The following is a 23,396-nucleotide window of genomic DNA, read 5'->3' as shown; positions in this document are numbered from 1 at the left end:
GGACGTATGGTAACCCTAGAGCCTAGTCGCATCCCAGAAGTTTAGTTCTCACGGCAGCTTTGATCTCCATCGTATATTTAGTTCTGACGGTATTAAAATAATTACGAATTCTCCAAGTTGAAATAGGAATTTTCGGAGAATTTATAATTGGTATGTACTATTTGATTTACTTTGCCTCATATTATCACAAAGATATACAGTATATACATCTTTTCCACTACACTAAATAATGTCACACTTCGTTTCTCATTATTTATCAGAAATCTCATTAGCCATTGTTTTTCTCAGCTTTATTTGTTACCACAACTTTTGTTTTAAGATATTTATTCCGTTCTGTATATGTGGTTAGGATCTAGAATTGAACTTTACGATGTAGGTAGATTAGGTTTATTCATGTCTGTAGGTAAATGGGTGCGAACACTATTATAATCTTAAAGTAATCGCACATCTTTTCTAGTTTACCATATATCGGTAACTATGTCTATCCTGTCTTTTTGACTTTATGCCCTTTGCGTGCCATGTTAGATCACTTTCGTGTTTGGCCGGTAATAAACCCTTGCTTCAATCATTGTTACTAATTCCTAGTCTTTAGAAAATAGGCCAATTATGAAAGTATCTTCCATCACTAAGTAGGTCCAGATGTTAGGTACAAGTAAGGTAGGCTATCGACGGGTTTCCATTTCAGGCTACCTGAGATCTATGAAAGGTATAAAGTATTATTATTATTATTATTATTATTATTATTATTATTATTATTATTATTATTATTATTACCACTACTGGGCAATTCCACAAAAATGTCAACCTAACAACTAATTCATTAAAATTACCATTTTCCAAAAGCCAGAGAACTGTACTGTTTAAATTTGTATTTTGTTTCAAAATAAATTCACCCTCTCAGATGGTAGAGACCTTTTTACTAACTAAATTTTTCATCTCTCATGACAGTTTTATTTCCTATATAAACGATATGCTGTAAGCTGATTAATTTTGTTATATGTTGTTAAAATTTATTATCAATAAAAAGAACTTACACTACCGGTCAATAGTTTTCGATCAGCTATGAAAGCAACTATATACTTTGTCAGTGTACAAATAAATCGGAAAAACTAAATAGACCAACAAAATACATGTTTTCTCTCTCTAGCATTATGATGTGATAGAATATTCAAAACAGAATCCCTGTTTTAACCACAAATCCATAGTTGTGATAGGTGATCGAAAACTTTTGTCCGGTAGTGTATTTTGAAGTAAATAATTAAAAAATATATATATGTATATATTAGCAGCAATCGTTTCACAGAATCATGTATGCTGCAATACTGGGTCAGTGAGTTACCAAACACATATACAAAGTTGTTTTACAAAATTGAATAAAGATATAGGCTATTTTTAAAATACAGTATTTCATATCCGCTGTCTAGAGTATGTAATGTTTAAAATCTTTGCTTGGGCAATTGATTATTTTCACTGTTTATAAAAAATAAGGATTGTTAACTGACTGACACAGACATTTTATAAATCCATTTTCAAGAACATGAAACATTTGGAAGGGGTATAACTTATATTACATTTAGGTATTAGCATTACTAGTTTTTATGTAATATCCTGCATCCTTGTGGTAGAATTTCGAAGCAGTACACTTACATTTTGTTTATAAGAAAGGAGGGAAAAGCTCAAGAATCATGCCACTTTCTGCTGCAGAAAAGGTACAAAGAAAAGTTAAAAACACAGGGAAAGTGTAATGCCGAAAAAAAGCACAATATTAAATATAAATAGTTAATTGTGAATGCTCACATTTAGATACATGTATTTTAACAATATTTCCGTACTCGTTTTCGTTATCATTTCCGTTCCCGACTTATTGTGGACCAGCCTTCAGCCTGCGCTTGTGTCCTTAAAGGTAATTCCTAAATCAACTCTGTGATTTCAGTTGTCATGGACGAGACCGAAATGGAATCTGAACGTTACACATTCGCTGTACATTCAAATGATAATTCATGTACAGAAGAGGAACCATTATCAGAGGTAAATTAATAGGCATGAGTAGAGCACTGCTGTTTTTTTTAACTATTATTATTTTAAGTAAGCTTTATAGCAAGTAAATATATGTGTGTACTCTTGCAGTGAATGAATCATGTAAGTTACAAACTAAAAGATTATTAAATGTACACTGGATGCATAAGAAATGCCCAGTCGAAATCGCTCTCGATTTGAAATATCATGTTACGAGAACCTTGTGTTGTACTAGTACACTACGTAGGACTTCTGTATTTATTTCCACTAAACTGTGACTATAAATAATACTTTATAGTAGTACTAAGGGCCGTATTCATAAACGAGTCGACTTTCGTAGTAAAGTTTAACTTTGTTAAAAGTCCTATTCATAGACAATACTTCTGAAACTTTGACTTCGACTTCGGTAAGTCGAGATTTGACGATCTTGTTCTAATGTTGGCAATCACAATCACTGCCTTCTAAACGAATTAAATTAATAGATAGTTGAAATAGAGTAGGCATTGCCAAAATCAAAGCCATCTTTTAAGTCGCAAATCAATTAAACAATTGAACATCGGTACATGTTAAGCGATTGTTAGCTTTATATAAGAATAATTTTTATTTCATCCTAAATTAATTTTATTCTGAAGGATTGGAAGATAAGAAGATGCCACCGATGACAGACTATGAAAGAGACATATTATCCTGGTGATATTTGGCAGAGTTGCTTCCTGCATGTCTGCAGAAACTACTTAAAAATTATCTGAAATCAATATGCAGAAAACATTATTATGACGACCACAGGATTATAAATTAACTTCATATCCAACTGTATAACCTATCCTGTATAGAATTAAATAGGCAAAATCAATATTAAACTGTCAGTCCTTACTTGTGGCATAAAATCGCGATAAAATAAGAAATTGTATTAGTGGTGGAACAGGTAATTCTTTCTGATTATTATTCATCAATGAATGTTGAAACATGGCGAGGATATATAATACTGTCTGTTTATCAAATCTGTATCTTCATTTGAATTTATTATCTATATCTAATAATACGTTAAGGAACACGAGCAGCTTTAATAATCTCCTAGATGTCCTCAATATCAACAATTTCCCTAATATCAGCCATTTTCCTTATGTCCACGAACGAAAGTCAAACTCGAAGTCTAGATTTTCGGCGACTTCAAAGTAAAGTCACGATTGAAGTTTACTGTCATCAAAGTGTCGACTGTGAATAGGAAAATGACGACTTTATACTTTCCAAAGTCAACTTTGGTCTAAAGTCTCGTCTATGACTACGACCCTAAAAGATATTTTTTTTTTTTTCGTTTGACATGTTCCGTATTCTAGGTATGTTACGTCTTATACTTTCAGTGTATTTTTCCACAAAACAAGTGAAATCACAAATGAAATAAACATAAAATCAGACATTTTATTGCTTGGCCACACTCCTTTACAATAAATAAATACTCTCAAACCGACATTAACTTCGAAAATGTGATGATTACATTTTATCAGCGTTGTTATGATGGGTAACATAATTGCCATAAATTTATAAGTCATAACAACTGTTGTTGATTGTCGGACAAAATTTTGTTTATGTAGGTGTTAAGACTGATTATATTCTACCTTCAGTTTTTCAGTCTCTGTCATGGAAACCCAGAGAGTAGCTTGAAACACTTGAAATTAACTTATAATGTCCCTTCGGAATATGTATTATATGACTTTCTTGTGTTAAATTCTATCGTACCTGGTTTAAATGTTTCGACCTTTTATGAGTCATCCTCAGAACTGGTCCTTGTTGTATTTGATTGAACCAATAAGATTACAACGAAGAGCTAAACGCAATCAAATACATAGCATTAAAAAACGGATACAACCCTAACATAATAGACAACATTATACGTAAGACAAAACAAAACCACAAAAAAACAGAAGAATACAACACAAACACAAGAACACAAAAAATAAATCACACTAACATACGAAAACAAAAACACACACAAAATTGCAACCTCATTTAAGAAATTAAATTACAACATCGCATACAGAACAAATAACACTCTACAAAACATCTCAACACACAAACAACACAAACAAATACAACCACACAGGCGTATACAAACTCAAATGTAACACCTGCAACAACTTCTACATAGGACAGACAGGCAGATCATTTCAAACACATCACAGCCATAACAAAATTACAAAACACCTCCACATATGCAGAACACGTCACAAATGCTAACCACACCTACAGAGACATCAACACAGACATGGAAATACTGCACATCCAACCAAAAAGCCAGAAACTCAACACACTAGAACAATATGAAATATACAGACAGACAAAAACACACCCAGTGAAATTCTCAACACACAATTCAATTTCAGAGTACACACACTCTTTGACTCTACATTACACCACACGAACACACCCTCACAGGAAACAAAACAAGAGACGCCAAGACCAACAACGACCAGTTCTGAGTATGACCCATAAAAGGTCGAAACATGTAAATTAGGTACAATAGAATTTAACACAAGAAAGTCATATAATACATATTCTGATGTGATACAGTGTTAAAAGTTGTGTAATCAAGATGTCATGATAGTGTTTTCGTGTTCAGCAGGAAGGGAATTTATCGGATGTTGATATGATGGACATAAAAGAGGAATGGTTGGACGACAGCTTTGATGACACATCAGAGACTGCAGAGTCCAGCCATTTTCCTGTGATGAAATGTGAAGTTGAGGTGAGTCGCTCTTATTATTCTGATGTTTAACTTTCATTATGTTCATCACAGTCACCATCTCTATACAACTGTACTGTCTCTGCCTTTATTCTATGATAGATACTGTGAAATTTCATCATATTATTGGTGATAAGAATGAAAATGAGTATATAGCTAGTATATGCTAGACTTTATTTTAGTAAATACTCTTGTTGGCAAGAATAAAAACATTTGAGCACCTACTCATTTTTTATTACATTCTAATAACATGGAAGCATAGTAGAATATACTCAAGTTGTCCATCTGTACAGATATATATGCTTATATTTGGTAAGAATGAAAGCTGGTGTAGCTCAGTCGGCTAGGGCGCTTGCCTGCCGATCCAGAGTTGCACTCGGGGTTCGATTCCTGCTTGGGCTGATTACCTGGTTGGGTTTTTTTCCGAGGTTTTCCCCAACCGTAAGGCAAATGTCAGGTAATCTATGGCGAATCCTCGGCCTCATCTCGCCAAATACCATCTCGCTATCACCAATTTCATCGACGCTAAATAACCTCGCAGTTGATACAGCGTCGTTAAATAACCAAGTTAAAAAAAAATATTCTGAGTATTGTTTGTAGCTGGCTCAGTTCTGAGTATTTGCTGATTTGTGTTCACTGTAAAGATAAGTCTGAAGAAATTGCAGAATTTTTTAACGATGTATAAAAATAAAAAATATAAAAAAACTACATTAACACGTGGATTCAAAAACCTTTAACGCTTCACAAAAGTGAATGTAAATTGGTTAAACACGTATTTGTTCTTCATAAATAAACATGTCTATAAAAATATGAATGATTATCAAATTATAAGGTTAGATTTATTGTTATTTGTAATTAACAATTACAGTTTATTTCGTAAAATATGAATTCTCTCTTCAGTCTACGTTGTTCCAGTCTTTTTTTGCCGGTTTTTCCTCTTTGTCATTTTATGATCTTTGATTCCAAAGATCTCTCTGTTGAAGATGTCTTCTTGTGCGATTCCTGCTAATTTTAAGTCACTTTTTTATTTTGCAATCCATTTTATAGTATCTGTTTCCGCTTTACTCTTATTTTCATAAAATTCAACTAATTGTTTTGTGAGTCTCTCAGAGTTCATTCTTTCGATATGTACGTAAAATTTTAACCTTTTTTCTTAATGTCACTATGAATGTCGCGTGTTTCGTTTTCTTCTTTACTTTTCAGTATGTTTTGTTCACCTATGACTTTTGACCTAAAATTTTCCTTATGATTTTTAATTATTTTGTTCTCAATGTTTTCGACATCTGCTTTTCTATTCAACATTAACGTTTCTGCTCCATAGAAACATTCTGGTTTAATGAGTGTTTATAATGTCTTAATTTTGTATATTTGGATATCCATTTTTATTGTAAATATTTTGAGTGAGTCCAAATGCTGTCTCCATTTCTTTGGCATGTAATTTCTTTCGCTTTTGTTTCAACTCCATTTTCCTAATCATGTTACCGAGGTATTTAGATTGTGAGTCTCATTTAATTTTACCATATTTTATTTCCATATACTTTGGCGCTTGTTTGTTGCATTTAATGTATTGTGTTTATTCGAAGGATATCTGGAAACCGATTTTCTTCGCGATTTTTTTAACAGTTCAATCTGTTTTTCAGATGTCATGATGTCATTAAGTAAGTCGTCTGCAAAGGGTAGGCAATCTATCTACAATTTTCCTCTGCCTAATGTGATTGGTTGATTAATTTTGTGAGTTGCATTTTGTTTACGTCACTTTTCTATTACTTTTTCAAGGATACTGTTGAAAAGTAATCGAGAGAATCCATTCCCTTGCCTTATTCTTGTTTTTACTTCGAAAAGTTCTGAAATTTCTCTTATAAATTTAACTTTAGACTTTGTCAGTGTCTCTTTTATGATTGCAAGAAAGTTATGCCGTGTATAGAATAATAATAATAATAATAATAATAATTATTATTATTATTATTATTATTATTATTGACATAATTAGGAACATTAAATCCAGACGTTTGAGATGGGCAGAGCATCTAGCACGTATGGGCGAATCCAGAAATGCATATAGAGTGTTAGTTGGGAGGCCGGAGGGAAAAAGACCTTTGGGGAGGCCGAGATGTAGATGGGAGGATAATATTAAAATGGATTTGAGGGAGGTGGGATATAATGATAGAGACTGGATTAATCTTGCTCAGGATAGGGACCAATGGCGGGCTTATGTGAGGGCTGCAATGAACCTCCGGGTTCCTTAAAAGCCAGTAAGTAAGTAAGTATTATTATTACTATTACTATTATTAGTATTATTATTATTATTATTATTATTAGTATTAAAATTTTTAGTATTATTACTATTACTACTATTATTATTACTACTGTTACTGCTATTACTATTATTATTATGATTATTATTATTATTATTATTATTAGTATTAAAATTTTTAGTATTATTACTATTACTACTATTATTATTACTACTGTTACTGCTATTAGTGTTATTATTATGATTATTATTATTATTATTATTATTATTATTATTATTATTATTATTATTATTACTTAAATCCCTTTCTCCAGTAGCCAGGTGTATTAAGTGCTAATTTGCAACATCTGATTTGAATTTACTTATGCGTGATATATCCTTACTTGTTATTTAATATCTTTTATTATTTGTTAGATATTACCATTTATTTTGTTGCATTTGGTGAATGATTAATGTTGACCATTATATTGATTGTATTTCATCTCACTGCCATTTTCTGTCATTCATTCTCATAATCATTAGTTCTGTTTTGTTTTTTATTTTGTGCTAAACTGTAATTGGCTTTGTGCTGTTGTTTTGCACATTAATAATCGAAATAAATAAATTATCGTTATTGTTGTTCTTATTATTATTATTATTATTATTATTATTATTATTATTATTATTATTATTATTATCATCATCATCAATACTTTTAGTATTACTACTATTACTCTTATTATTACTATTATAATTATTATTATTATTATTATTATTATTATTATTATTATTATTATTATTATTATTATTATTATTATTAGGGAAGAGTCGGGTAGTACCGGACATCGGGTAATATCGGACAGTGCGTTTATTTCATCTACCACCATATGGTAGTACCACAGTCTAGTATATACAGTCGCGAAGTTCAGTACGTAGTAAATATGCAAACATTAGATAGTTGCTCACCACTAGGATCGCTAATATCGCCTCATTACAGGCAATGCAAAATAGTACCGTCACAGTCTATTGTTTCTAGCACCCTCAAAACTTAAGCTTCGTGACTGTATATAGTAGACTGTGGTAGTACCTGAATGACATGGTTACGTTTCTGTATGCTACATCACAGAAACGTAACCATGTCAATCAGATACTATCATCGTGTGGGAGATGAAAGAAACTCACTGTCCGATACTACCTGACTCTCCCCTACTATTATATCATTATTATTATTATTATTATTATTATTATTATTAATAATGAGATTTATTTATTTTAACTTATAAGTCATGTTTGAGCCCACCCAATGTTTTTCCAAAGTTGGCGCCACTGGTGTAATTTTCCGTGATTATTTGTCAACAACTGTAACCATGGGAAGTATGTTAAAAGTAGGTCACTGGTCCAGTTCTGCACAACAGGTCTTGGTAACAGGTAGCTTTTCCATATTTCTCTTTCCTTACCTTCCATGATCATGGAGGAGACCTTACATAACACTCACATTCCTACTGTTACTCAGTTCTGATTGTCTTCAGCCATCTGAAGATGTTCTGGAACCTCTAATTCGATAGCTTTGCTTTGCATTCTTTCAGACTTAATAATTCCTTAATACGAGATATTTGTGTTCTGTAGGATGAAAATTTCTTAGGTTGGGATGAGACTGCAGTAAATGAAGACTGCGTGGATTCCACATCAAAGGTCAAAGTTGAAGAATGTCTGGAACGAATTAGTTTTCCTGTGGTGAAGCTAGAACCTCAGGTAAGTGGAATTTACGTGGCACACTGGTTGTTCTCCTGATTTCTCATGCAATCCATTCATCATTCACATAACCTCTATAAATATGTACTCACGAAATCCTTTCCTGTATTGTAATTGTAATTGTATTAGAATAAACAACTCTACATGTCTGAGAGTAGTCTACTTTTCAGAAAGAAGTGTTTATTACATGCAGGAAAAATATTAAAGATGTCAGAGACCATAACAATGTTACAGTTACCGAATGATGTAACTACAGAATTATTTTTTTGTTTTTTTTAATACTTTGATAAAACCGGTTTGAAAAATATTATTAATAACATTTTTATACTTTTATCAGATATTTGAGTTCTAATAAGTCTTGTTGTGGTACCTTGTAATTTTTATCCAATTGTGAGTTCATTTCCTTAGAAATTTTAGAAATTTAGAGCCTGCATTTTCTGATAACATTTGTGGTCGTTCACGTACATATACCCTTAAGCACCCATTATTCACAAAATGAGAACTCAAAACGGAAGAAAATAAACGATGATTGTATTGTATTGTATTTATTAACATTCCATGGTATTCATACATGCTTACAGCTAGAATATGGAACAAGTCAAAAAACTTAATACCATTATAAAGTCTTAATTTATAGTCACAGTCTAGATGAAATATATACAGACGAGATTTACAATATAGTCTACTAGTACAACACAAAGTTTTAGTATCAATTTCATGAAGTGTTATTGAATGTCATGAATTCACGTACAGAATAGAAGGCGTGAGAAATTAGGTACTTCTTTAATTTGGCCCTAAATAATCTTATGTTTTGAGTTTCATTTTTTATATCGATAGGGAGGCTATTAAACATTTTTACTGCCATATAACGCACTCCTTTTTGATAGCACGATAGACTTGCCGATGGAGTATGAAAGTCATTTTTTTTACGTGTATTTATGCTATGAACTATTGAATTAGTTACAAAGCTTTCACGATTACATACGAGGAAGATTATTAATGAAAAGATATACTGACAAGCCATGGGCATTATTTGTAGTTTTTTGAAAATAGTCCTACACGATTCCCTAGATTTGGCACCTACCATTATTCTAATTACTCTTTTTTGTAGTAGAAATATACCGTTACTATCTGTGGAATTTCCCCGGAATATTATTCCAAAACTCATTACCGAGTGGAAGTATAGCACAACAATCGGCATGGCCTGCTGAACTCGTAAGACCATAATGCTTAGTTCGGCATAAACGATCGATTTTGCATTGTCTTAAAAATTATAAAAAATAATATTTGATAAATGTTAAAAAATTAAATGTTGCAGTACTTTCCTGGTCTACAAGGATTGTGAAATTTGCCTGTGAAATCATTAGCTACTGGAATATAACCATTTAAATTTTGCGCCATTTTGTTTTTGGCCCACTGTGTATAAATCACGTGACATAGTTTGAAGGGCTCTCAAATAGGGAATGAAACCATGTTATGAAGTTCAAATATAATTGAATCTCACTTTTTAGAAAGGAACTAAGTTAAAATTTGCCATTTTTGTTTCTATTAGCCAAATGATTACTACTTCCAAGACACACTGATTGGCGAAGAGAGGAACTTAGACAGACCTTTCTTCACCATTTGGACATCGAAAATATGACAACATATCGTTTGTAACTCTGTTATGGTAAACTAAATTTGGTATATTGTTAGACTTGCTTACGATACATGTGTTTATACAGACAACAGTGAATGTTTGTATAGGTAATTATAAAGTACCGGTAATAAGTTGTTTAGATAATCGTTATTATTTCCTTCTTAAAGTATTTTCATAACAGAGAAAGTTGTGTGCGTCAATATATGAGCCAGTAACTTCACTAAGATGACCCCTAAAATTCAAAGACATGATGAACGTTGTCAGCATAATATTGTAAACCTGCCCTTCCCCCAATTACCAGTTCAAAGAAGTCTTCTATATGATGCAATTATAGATTAATATACGAGTATTTTTCAGTCATGATCTTAAGGGGAGGAGATACTGCCTATCTCGACAATGTTAAAATCACAGAGGTCAGGTACGCGTAGCTCTGAAACCATTGAACATAGAGATTTGAAATTTTTACATGTTATATTTATAACCTTTATCTATGTATTAGAATAATTTCATTAAGTACATTCAATTCCTATAATTGATAATTTTTTTTTATTGTGACCTATTTTTTTTTTATTTTAATCACATGTTATTTTTTTGAGACCACAATTTTAAAGATACAATAATACATTTTGTATTCATCAAGCCAATACTTCTCTACAATGCGGAGGTATTAATTACAGCAAATAATTTCAACCTGAATCGACTAGAAGTATGCCAAAATCAGGCCCTGCGACTAATAACTGGTGCAGCAAAATCAACCCCAATCACGGAAATGCAAGCCCTAACCCAGAACCCTCCAATATATCCCACTCTAGATGAGCAGGCACTAACACACCATGAAAAAATGCTACGGTTAACAACAAAATGGGAAAAAAGTCTGTTACAACCAACCAAGTTGAAAATACAAACAAGTTTCCTGTCCAAAGTCACGGAAATAAAAACAGAATTGAATCTCCCTAAATCTAAAGAAAACATTTTAAGCAGAGAAAACCCTCTAACCTTCGAAACAATTAACATTCAACTAGATTTAGAAGAACCAGTTACAAAATCTGAAACTTCCAAACCTGTACTAAAAGCGCTAGCATTAGAAGCTGTGAACAATAGATACCCACCAGAAGAATGGTTACATATCTACACAGATGGGTCTACTATCGATAACAACTCAGGATCAGGAATTACGTGTACGTTATTCTCATTTGATTAACCAGCAGGATATCATACAACAAATTTTGATGCGGAAATAATGGCTATTCATATCTCACTCCAACACCTACTATACAGAATAGATAAATTTCAAAATGCTGTCATTGTCTCTGATTCTAAAGCAGCATTATATGCAATAAATTCATATAAAATGATGTCGATCCAAATTAAAGAATGTCACAAAATGATCCAACAACTTCAAAAACTACAGAAAAGAATTCAATTGCAATGGATACCTGCACATTGCGGAATTGCTGGAAATGAAACTGCTGACTTTCTTGCCAAAAAAGGATTCAATTTAATTCAGAATACAAATACAAGCCTACCTTTTACATCCATCAAAAGACTAATTAAAATAAATATAAAATCAAGCAAAACCAAGCATTATGTACCAAAGCCAAAGATAAAAAATGGAGCATTTTAATAAAAAAAAAAAAAAACAAATTATTCCAGAAATCCCACGTAAATCTGCAGTAGCAAAATTCAGACTGCTTACAGAACACGATTATTTGGCCAAACACTTGAATAAAATAGGAATTTACACAAATCCAAATTGCCCTCTATGCAACAAAGAAGAAGAAATGACTGAAGATCATCTGCAAACCTGTGAAGTTCTACCTGATGGATCCACCTCAGACAAATATTGGAGAGCATGAATGCTAATGGCTTCATTGCCAAAGCCCGGCATTAGATAACAACAACAACAACATAATACATTTTGTTTTAAAAAATAGAGGACTTTAAGATTGATAAGTGTTGTAAAAATTGTTTTTCTGTCTCAAGTAGTTTCAGAGCTATGCGTACCTGAATTCTGTGATTTTAACATTGTCGAGATAGGCAGTACCTGCTCCCCTTAAATCCAACCAATGTGTGCTGTACATGTATTACGAAGGACAGGTTTGAAAAGGAGCCAATGATGTTTGTTCGTTTTTTAAATACTATTTTGATGAAAACATACACATGTTCTCAGATAGCTGCCCAGGCTAAAACAAAAATCATACAATAGTTTAGGTTTTGTCTTGGTCTGGCAGCTTCTGGAAGGTTCAAAAGTCTAAAAAATTATTTTCCTGAGCAAGGCCATTCCTTTCTCCCTTGTGATAGGGATTTTGGGGTTTTCAGAAAAGCAATAACAGGGGCCGATAGGGTGTATACAATAAAAGAATATATAGAAATAACCGTACAAAGTGGACTCTGAAAAACTGGTCAGTAACTTTGATATATGGTGGCCTAAATTTTTCAAAAAGAATACCATATCGGAAGAAGCTTCAAAGAATCCTCGTGAGAGAAAGGTTCATTTCACACCCTCTGTATGAAAGGAATTCACATACAGCTCAGACAGTCCTGGTGTTGTAGAAGCTCGCCCATAGATCAAGAGTTATGTAAGCAATAGGTTTCACCTTGGGACGGGGAATTTACGAGTTTGACATTGAACTAGCAAAGGCATATCCAGAAGAAAAAGTTCCCGTCAATGTCCAAAAGATTGAAGACCTTAAGAAACTAATGAAGTACGTCAGTGATGAAAATGCTAAGCATTTTACGAAGAAATATTTTCATATTCTACTACACACGTCCTGGCTCACCATGAATGAGACCCACTAGTCATTTCACATGTATTAATTTTTTTATGAAACATGTCCATTTTGAATTAATTTTTTGATTCATAATATTATTTTAAAATTTCTAACATGTCAATTTAATCAAAATGCATGTAGATCTGCGTTGAATTAATGTTGTTAACTTAGTCTATTTATTTTGTTCTTCCAAAAACAATTTCCAGTGAAGAAAGGAACTAAGTCTGAAATTTAGAAATACATGTATACCATTGTAGCACAAAATTTTCTTGAAAAGTGTGTTATCATTAAATTCAATCCCATATTATCTTTATATAATTTAAGTCTTAAATATTTTATTCTGCTATATGTGCATGAAAAAATGGTTTTAAGCTCTCCTGAAAAGTAGCAAATTTTTACTTATAATCTTTTCGCTGTAAGAAAAATCCTAATGTAAACAATAGCACGTGACTGAAGTGAGGCTTCATTGGCCGCTGTTTGGCGCCATAGATTCTCAGTACGTGTTCCCGCCTACTGTTGTACATTCTGTTTCATGTTAAACATTTCCCGTTACTCGTCAAGTAGGTCTAACCTCACTACTATGCATTCGTTTGCTTAGGAAACATTTACTTTATAATTACTGCAATTAAATTATCACATAACTTATTATATACCTTTAAGACTATTTGTTTTTCCGCTTTTGAGAGTGTTTCCACTTTTATGATTAATAACCACATACACCGAGTATGCAGAAGCCATACTATGACAACTACGAGCTCAAGTGACGCCAGCTTGTTACAAGAACAGACTACCGCGGTGTTACTTTTGGGATTCATCCGCGTTCATTATACATAATAATATATAAAAATAGTTTTTCTTTTACATAGCATTTTACATATGAGTGAAGTTATATATTTCATCGTATTTAACAACTAGAATTCAATTTTTTTATTTTCAAATAATACAAGATTGTGGTTTCCAAATACGAACTATATTTTCCTGCGTCATGTGAGTGTTTCGACTGGGAGCCAATCACGGGTATGACAGCCACGTGCTTATGTTTACATTAGGATTTTTCTTACAGCGAAAAGTATAGTTCCTTTCTAAAAAGTGCGATTCAATTATTATGAGCATAAAAAGTTGATTTTCTTAATTTTTCACCTTAGTTTCACATTAATAGTAGTAATTATTTGTTGTGAAAAGTTTCGTTTAGTGAAATGAGCTTCGTAATTACTTACGTATTGTTTTAAATACTGCGAATGTCCATACTGTTTACACTTTTTCTGTGTTACCTGCCGCAAACAGAAGACGTACATCCCAATTGTCTAGCTCAGGGCCAGCCATTGTTCGTTCATACTCCATTCCTTTGACAGCACTGCTCTATAGAGATAGCTTCGGTTTGTTTCGCATATAATTCCTAAAGGCCCATTCACAATGAAAATTAAACATAACGTAAACATAACACGTGTGTGGAAACAAACATACCGAATCAACAAAACTACAGAATCTATTACATAAAAATGGAGAATTGCACAATGACTGACGATGTAGCTATTCAATTTATGTTTCTAATAACTGCAATGGCATCAGTATATGGCTTTCAATACTTGAAATCAAAGAAACGGAGATATAAAAAACGATGGTGGATTCATCCATTGAATCAGAGAAGAATACAACAGGGGGACTTTTATAACCACATTCACATACTAATATATTTTGAAACACCAATTCTTTGAACTATAAAATAACGTTAGCTATAAAATGATTTACCTAATACCTACCTTCAGAATTCATTTCCTGTGCTATTATTTTTTTTTCCATACATTCTCTTTTAATGTAATATCTTTGTATGTTTTATGTTTCTCGTCGTATAGACAAGGGTTTTCTTAGTATAAAATAATCAACTTTTCGTCATATGATTCCATGTTGCGCGCCTAGCTATCATCACGGCCAATAGATCAAAATATTGCCTGTAGGCAAAGCCCATGAGATGTTAAACAAAAAGTGAAAACACGCTTTCCGCTTGTGTACTGTTTCCAAATCGCATAAGCATAAGCATGAAAGTTTGGAGTTTGCAAACTTTCATGTTAACGTCTTATGATTAAGATTAAGTTTATGCTTATGTAATTCATTGTGAATGCTTCCATTAAATAACATGGACACAAGGTTTTATGCTTACGTTATGTTTATGTTTAATTTTCATTGTGAATGGGCCTTTAATATGTGTCTATATTCTGCAGGATGAAACTTCGTTAGGCCACGACGAGACTGGGAAGAATGAGGACTGCGTGGACCACAGCACTGATCCCGCACCAGAGGCGATAGCTGTACAGACTGCAGTGGGAATTAATTCTCCTGTGGTGGAACATGAAGCTGAGGTGAGTGTAGTGTACGAGACATGTTGCTTCTTCTTCTACTGATTTATATCATGTAATCCATTCCTCCTAGACGTCATTTCTATAAATATGTACTCATAGAACCTTTCATCTATATAATGGGGCCACTAACATTCATTAGACTAACAAGAAAGAGTTAGTTATGTTGTTATTGAAAAAGATCGTAAATTAGGACTACGAAATCATATTAATTCTTTATACAAGACAATTTAATTTTACCACCTAGTCTTATGGTTGAAAAGGAACTAGTTTTTCGAAAATATGGTTCAGGATCTTGTGTCTAGAAGCAGACTTTTCATTTTTCAATTTTACAATTTTCTAAATCTTTGAACTCAAAACTTTCTACGGCGTCTCGGTTATAGATTATAACTAGGAGTGTAATTTTATGGTGATTATTACACTTTTAGTACGTCACACTACTTTTGACCAATAAAACGGTATAAAAGGACGTATTTCAACCAATCATGGCTGCTTATCGCACAATTTTATCGCGTCCCTGGCATTTGTTTAATTTTATCGCGTCCCTAGCATTTGTTTCTTTGTTTGCCAGTATTTCAAACTGTGCTGGTCTGGACGTCAAAAAAAAAAAAAAAAAGTTGATGTACAGCACTTTCAAATATGACTCGCATTGGCATTCAAGAACAAGAATTAATAAAGATCACTGGTCATACCTATGCATCTTCCCTGAAATCCTATTTACAAGTAAATGAAGAGCACCATTCGGAAATCCTGAATAAGTTGAGGAATAAACCATGTACATCAAGGAGTTCCACTTCTTTTACGCACACGTCTAATATAAAACACTAACACCAACCACTAAAACATTCAAATTTGAAAATTGTACTTTCAATAATTGTTTCTTTTCAAATTGTTCATGTTTATTTTTTTATGTCATCATTGTTAATTAAAACTTTTCTTGTTTATTTCATCATCCCTAATTAAAACTTTTCTAACACTTGTTTATATTATTTAGGTTATGTTTGTTATAGCTTCTGCTATATGATATTATAGATAGTCACTTATCAGAGATTGTTTAATATTAAGTTTTATTGAAAATCATCTGTCAAGTGACGTTGATTACTGGGATCCGGATGACTGAAGTGGAATTCAAATGTTTTAATAAAAATGAAACTGAATCAACAAAGTCTTCTTGGCCAGTAATTGTCCACAGAGTTCAATGAAGATTCCATAGTTGGCACACCTGATAACATCACAAAATCATAACACACCACTTCCATCTAGCATGCATCTAGCGTAATATTTGTAATGTTGAGATGGTACGATAATACATTTGAAGACAGTTGTATATTCGTAAGTCAGTTAATATTTTGTTGTATTGGAGTACTTTGTTACTTCTAATCTTTATATACTTTCTTGTAATCGTGTAATAGTCAGTTAAATCCCACTCGAATTTTGATTTTCTCTAGATAAATCAAAACCTCCAGTGAGATTATTGTTGATTATTTTACCCTGATTTTTCAGACTAAAATAGTTTATTTTGGTGAATATTTCGTAAAGAAAAAAGCAACTTCGCACCATAAAGAAACTTAAAAAGTAATAAAATTAACATTTTTTTCTGTTGACTTACCACTTGCTGCAAACAGAGTTCGATCGATATACAGTAACACATCCAACAGAAATGTGCATAAATGCATGGTAGTTTTTAACGTCCTGTTAGATGAAGCAAAACCCAGTACTTATATTCAATTTTGATGACATCTGGGACATTTATGTGCCCTAAGTAGCACATTTGGAATACTGGGACAGGTGTCTGTAACCCTGTACTGTTTCAGAATATCCGGGATTTATAGACGTATAGTAAACCTACTTTATTTTTGCAATTTGCTGAAGTTGTATACATTTTGTCATACATATTCGTCTTTCTTCATAATATAACTTAAATATTTGATTTTCTGAATAAAAATAGCCGCCATGCTACTCTCGATACCTGTTTCAAATCTGTCACTATGTTTCAGGAGTGTTATGAAATACATAACAATTTTTTTTTTACAAAATCTTAACCTTTTCCTATCGATGTATAATCTGTATAAGTAATTTTTCCATAACTCTATATTATGTAATATATTTGCTTCAAATATTAATATATTTACTTACTATGTTAGGCCATTTAGGACATTTTATAAAAATGGACGACTGCTGGTTACTTTAGAACCAAGACCTGAAAATGAACAGTTTAAGACGTTTTCGTTGTATAAAAATGAACTTGAGTTAGGTGAACTCCAGCTAGATTTAACCAGAGATAATGAAATTGGCCATTGCAAAGTAGCAAACGACACGTGATCTCTGAATAAACGACGGACGATCTTTGTTTGGATTTTATTGTGAAAGTAATCAAGGATGTTGTTGTTGTTGTTTTCTAATGCCAGGCACTTGACAATAAAGTCATTTGACCTCTTGCACTCCAATATTTTTCAAAGATATTCTCATGGTCAGCCACTGAAGCACAGATTTTGAGGTGTTCCGAATCCATTTCTTGGTTTGAGTTGCACAATGGGCAGTTAGGGGACTGATATATTCCAATTCTATGCAGGTGTTTGGCCAAACAATCATGGCCTGTTGCCAATCTCATTGCAGCTACAGACGATTTTCGTGATAAATCGGGAATCAACTGTGGATTGTGATGCAGAGAGTTCCATTTTTCCCCTTGGGATTGTGTTATCAAATTTTGTTTGTTGAAGTCTAAGTATGTAGATTTAATAAATCTCTTCACAGAGTAATACGTAGATTTAGTAACAGGTCTGTAAGTAGCAGTGCTGCCCTTCTTTGCTAAAGCATCTGCATTCTCGTTTCCCAGGATTCCACAATGGGATGGTATCCATTGGAATACAATTCTTTTATTGAGTGATATTAATTGAGAGAGCATTTTAGTTATTTCTGCTGTTTGAGATGAAGGTGTGTGTTTAGAGACTATTGATAGAATAGCTGCTTTGGAGTCTGACAATATAACTGCATTCTTAAATTTATTGATGTGCCATAGAAGATTCCTGAGACTTTCACTTATTGCAATGATTTCTTCATCAAAACTTGTTGTTCCATATCCAAGAGATCTATAAAGTGAGAAGAGACAGGACGTAACACCTGCACCAGCACCTTGTTCTCTGGGGATCAAGGATCCATCGGTGTATAAATGAAGCCAGTTTTGTGGAGGGTACCTAATATTAATTAAGTAATCAAGGATGTTAGTCATAATAGAAAGCTGCGAAATGCAAACTTTTCTAAAAAAGAAAAAGATGATTTAGTAGATATAATTACTTACTTACTTACTTACTTACTTACTTACTTACTTACTTACAAATGGCTTTTAAGCAACCCGAAGGTTCATTGCCGTCCTCACATAAGCCCGCTATCGGTCCCTATCCTGTGCAAGATTAATCCAGTCTCTATCATCATATCCCACCTCCCTCAAATCCATTTTAATATTATCCTCCCATCTACGTCTCGGCCTCCCCGAAGGTCTTTTTCCCTCCAGTCTCCCAACTAACACACTATATGCATTTCTGGATTCGCCCATACGTGCTACATGCCCTGCCCATCTCAAACGTCTTGATATAATGTTCCTAATTATGTCAGGTGAAGAATACAATGCGTGCAGTTCTGTGTTGTGTAACTTTCTCCATTCTCCTGTAACTTCATCCCGCTTAGCCCTAAATATTTTCCTAAGCACCTTATTCTCAAACACCCTTAACCTATGTTCCTCTCTCAGAGTGAGAGTCCAAGTTTCACAACCATACAGAATAACCGGTAATATAACTGTTTTATAAATTCTAACATTCAGATTTTTTGATAGCAGACTAGATGATAAAAGCTTCTCAACCGAATAATAACACGCATTTCCCATATTTATTCCGCGTTTAATTTCCTCCCGAGTGTCATTTATATTTGTTACTGTTGCTCCATGATATTTGAATTTTCCACCCCTTCGAAGGATAAATTTCCAATTTTTATATTTCCATTTCGTACAATATTCTGGTCACGAGACATAATCATATACTTTGTCTTTTCGGGATTTACTTCCAAACCGATCGCTTTACTTGCTTCAAGTAAAATTTCCGTGTTTTCCCTAATCTTTTGTGGATTTTCTCCTAACATATTCACGTCATCCACATAGACAAGAAGCTGATGTAACCCATTCAATTCCAAACCCTGCCTGTAATCCTGAACTTTCCTAATGGCATATTCTAGCGCGAAGTTAAAAAGTAAAGGTGTTAGTGCATCTCCCTGCTTTAGCCCGCAGTCAATTGGAAAAGCGTCAGATAGAAACTGACCTATACGGACTCTGCTGTATGTTTCACTGAGACACATTTTAATTAATCGAACTAGTTTCTTGGGAATACCAAATTCAATAAGAATATCATATAATACTTCCCTCTTAACCGAGTCATATGCCTTTTTGAAATCTATGAATAACTGATGTACTGAACCCTTATACTCCCATTTTTTCTCCATTATCTGTCGAATACAAAAAATAGTATATATAAATTCTGCTAAAATATAAAGATGTTTTCTCGAAGGACCAATTCTCTAACCTAAAATATTAAAGAGAGGGCTTGGATAGGGATTAAATATGATTTTAATTCTAGAAACACATTACACAAAGACTCCGGAAGTTTGAAACTGTGTTGCGAAAATATTAAAAAAGGATCTAGAAAATATTTGGTAGATGAGAAGGTAAATTACAGTACAGTTCCCACTATTCGAGGTTCTATGTTGTCCGAACCGAATTAAAAAAAAAAATTACTGTAAAGAAAGTCGCGTTTCCATGAGCGTCAAGTGATTCAATTGTTTCGAGCCTAAATGCTGCCGTCTTCTACTGTAATCGCCTGGAATTCATATTAATTTGATTTGGTCGTTCTGTTTAATCTGTTGAGTAAAAAGTTTATCTAATTTCTTTTCAAAACGCACTTTTCAGTAGCCATCTGTTTTATCCGAGATTTTGCTTGTCTGAGATAGTCTTGGTCCACATTAACATTGTTAGCATCTATAGTAGTTTCATCATCATCATCATCATCATCATCATCCTTCACGAATTAGGCCTCTGTAGACCTGTTTCGGCCCATCTAGCAGTCTTCTAAAAGGCCTTCCTGGTCGATGATGTCCTCTAGGTTTACACTGCATCATAATTTTTGGGATTCTTGAATTTTCCATTCTTCTTACATGATCTAGCCAATTTAATTTGTATCTGTTGATTTTTTTCTTCTACTGACTCTACTTCTAATTGTTCTAAAATTTCTTCATTCCTTTTTCGGTCTAAAAGAATATATCCTGCTGTCCTCCTGAAAAATTTAATTTCCGTTGCTTTGATTCTGTTCATGTCTTTTTTTTTTTTTTTCTTTAATGTCCAAATCTCGCTTTTGTATGAAAGGGAGGGTAATGCTAGTGTGTTATATATTTTTATTCTTGTAGATTTTTGTACTAATTTAGCTTTTAATGTATTGTTTATTATTCCTAGAATTTGTGTAAATTTGGTAATTTTTTGGTCACATCTTTTTCATTTTGATAAGATATTTCACAACCCAGACAATTGAAATTTGTACTTGTTCGAGGTATTGGTTATTGTGTAGTATCTTACTTCTGACTGGGTCTTGTCCTATATATGCCATTACTTTTGATTTTTGTGCTGAAATTTCCATCCCAAAATCTTTTACTATTTTATTTAATGTATATAATCCTCTTTGTAAATTATCCTCTGAATTGGAAATTATGACTTGATCATCGGCATAGAGTAAGGTATTTAATGTTAGAGCACTGGTTATTTTGATTCCTGATGTGTAGATTTGGTTCCATTTTAAAATAATTTCATTTATATAAATATTAAATAAAGTTGGTGATAGTGGACAACCTTGTCGAACTCCATTATTAACTAATTTTCTTTCGGATATACAGTTATTTATTTTGACACTTATTTTGCTGTCTGTGTATATTTCTATTATATTTTGCAATAGCAAATTTGGAATATTTTTATCTTGTAATATGTCGAATAAAAGGTCTCTTTGGACTTTATCAAAAGCTTTCACAAAATCAATAAAAGCTATATGGGTTTCTAAATTAAATTCTCTTCTTTTTTCTAACAATAGTTTGATACTAAATAATGGATCTACACATGATCTTCCTTTTCTAAAGCCATTTTGACACTCCAGAAGGAAAGTTTCAGCATGTTTTTTTAATTGTTCATTTAAAATCCTACTAAATACCTTATAACATATGTTGAGGATACTAATCCCTCTATAGCTCAGTTGGGAGAGCGTTGGTACGTTTAACCAAAGGTCCCGGGTTCGATACCCAGCCCCGAAACAATTTTTCCCTCAAAATTATTCAAATCAACTTTACAGGGAGTTATACCTGAAAGCTTGATTTGCATAATACACGTCACTGTTCGTTAACAGAAAACCACAATTTAAGTCACACAGAGTTAGTGTGCACTCGAAGTTGGTTGCTTGATGGTTGTCAGCCTACTTTGAGGTCTGTGGATATAGAGGGGAAAATTGGATCGGTGTCTGGTAGAGTTCCCGGGTAGCTCAGTTGGGAGAGCGTTGGTTCGTTTAACCAAAGGTCCCGGGTTCGATACCAGGCCCCGGAACAATTTTTCCCTCGAAATTATTCAAATCAACTTTACAGGGAGTTATACCTGAAAGCTTTATTTGCATAATACACGTCACTGTTCGTTAACAGAAAACCACAATTTAAGTCACACAGAGTTAGTGTGCACTCAATGTTGGTTGCTTGACGGTTGTCAGCCCACTTTGAGGTCTGTGGATATAGAGGGAAAAATTGGATCGGTGTCTGGTAGAGTTCCCGGGTAGCTCAGTTGGGAGAGCGTTGGTACGTTTAACCAAAGGTCCCGGGTTCGATACCCGGCCCCGGAACAATTTTTCCCTCGAAATTATTCAAATCAACTTTACAGGGAGTTATACCTGAAAGCGTGATTTGCATAATCCCTCTATAGTTTTCAACATTTTGTTTATCTCCTGTTTTATATATGGGAATAATTACACTATTTTTCCATTCTTCCGGTAAATAAATAATTATTTTATTATAATTTTTAATCTAGTTTTCTACAAAATTAAATCCAATTATTATATATGCTATGAACATAACATGTATGTTATACAGAATCCAACAATTGAAACTTTTCTTTATTTTTTTTTTCAGATTGAAATACATAAAAAAGGAGATAATAGTCCTGTTAAGACAACTTTGGATACAACAAAGGAAAAGCAGATTGCAGTCTTAAGACCTCAGGTTTTGCCGTTACAAACTAAATTTGACTCTGATGTGCATTTCCTTCCTGGAGTCGATGATTTGGACGGTCAGAAAACAGGAAATGTAAATAACAATCCCACATGTGATGTAGATGTAGCAGACGAAGGTAATTCTCGCAAACTGCAAGATGAACCTTTTCGGACTGATGGCGTACTCTCTCGATCAATTCCAGTGACTAGAAAGAGGAGATGCGAAGAACTGTGTCGCCTAAAGGTTGAGTTTTATTCTAAACGTTTAAAATATTTGGAAACCGAATCCAAAATTAAAGGAAGAATCTTTGAAATCGAAAAGAAAATTAGAGAAATTGAATTTGCAAAACTAGAAAATGGATTATTCATGTAATCATTTTAAAATCAAATTATTTTCTGAAACAATGTGCTTCTTATTGTTAATAGGTCAACATATGTAATAACATAATTTATTTGTAAGATGTATAAATAATTATAATGATATCCAATGTCTTTCTTGAATATGTTAATAATTTTCTTGTAGTTCTTACTGTGGTTTCTTGACAATTCGTTCCAAGAAACACGACAATTCATCCCACCGCGATATAATTTGTAGGGTCCAGGGGAAAAACCTGCTAAGT

General features: G+C 33.0%; 1 protein-coding gene across 4 annotated transcripts; it reads left to right on the top strand.

Annotated features, from left to right (window-relative positions):
* Positions 1–46: 46 nt before the first annotated feature.
* Positions 47–23,259, top strand: LOC138691985 (uncharacterized). 4 transcript variants are annotated; one of them, XM_069814694.1, is made up of 6 exons: positions 47–150; positions 1,876–2,028; positions 4,637–4,759; positions 8,616–8,741; positions 15,371–15,508; positions 22,697–23,259. In XM_069814694.1, exons 2-6 carry the CDS (start codon positions 1,939–1,941, stop codon positions 23,147–23,149), a joined length of 930 nt encoding a protein of 309 aa, XP_069670795.1. In that variant the 5' UTR covers positions 47–150; positions 1,876–1,938; the 3' UTR covers positions 23,150–23,259. The 4 variants fall into 4 exon arrangements, with proteins under 4 accessions (XP_069670795.1, XP_069670793.1, XP_069670794.1 ...); XM_069814692.1 differs by having other exon boundaries at positions 4,634–4,759; XM_069814693.1 differs by having other exon boundaries at positions 48–150; positions 1,934–2,028.
* The last annotated feature ends 137 nt before the right edge of the window (positions 23,260–23,396 follow it).

Source organism: Periplaneta americana, chromosome 16 (genome assembly GCF_040183065.1).
Source record: "Periplaneta americana isolate PAMFEO1 chromosome 16, P.americana_PAMFEO1_priV1, whole genome shotgun sequence".
Taxonomy (NCBI): domain Eukaryota; kingdom Metazoa; phylum Arthropoda; class Insecta; order Blattodea; family Blattidae; genus Periplaneta; species Periplaneta americana.
Note: the sequence above shows the minus strand (reverse complement) of the source record. Positions and strands in the feature narration are given on the sequence as shown.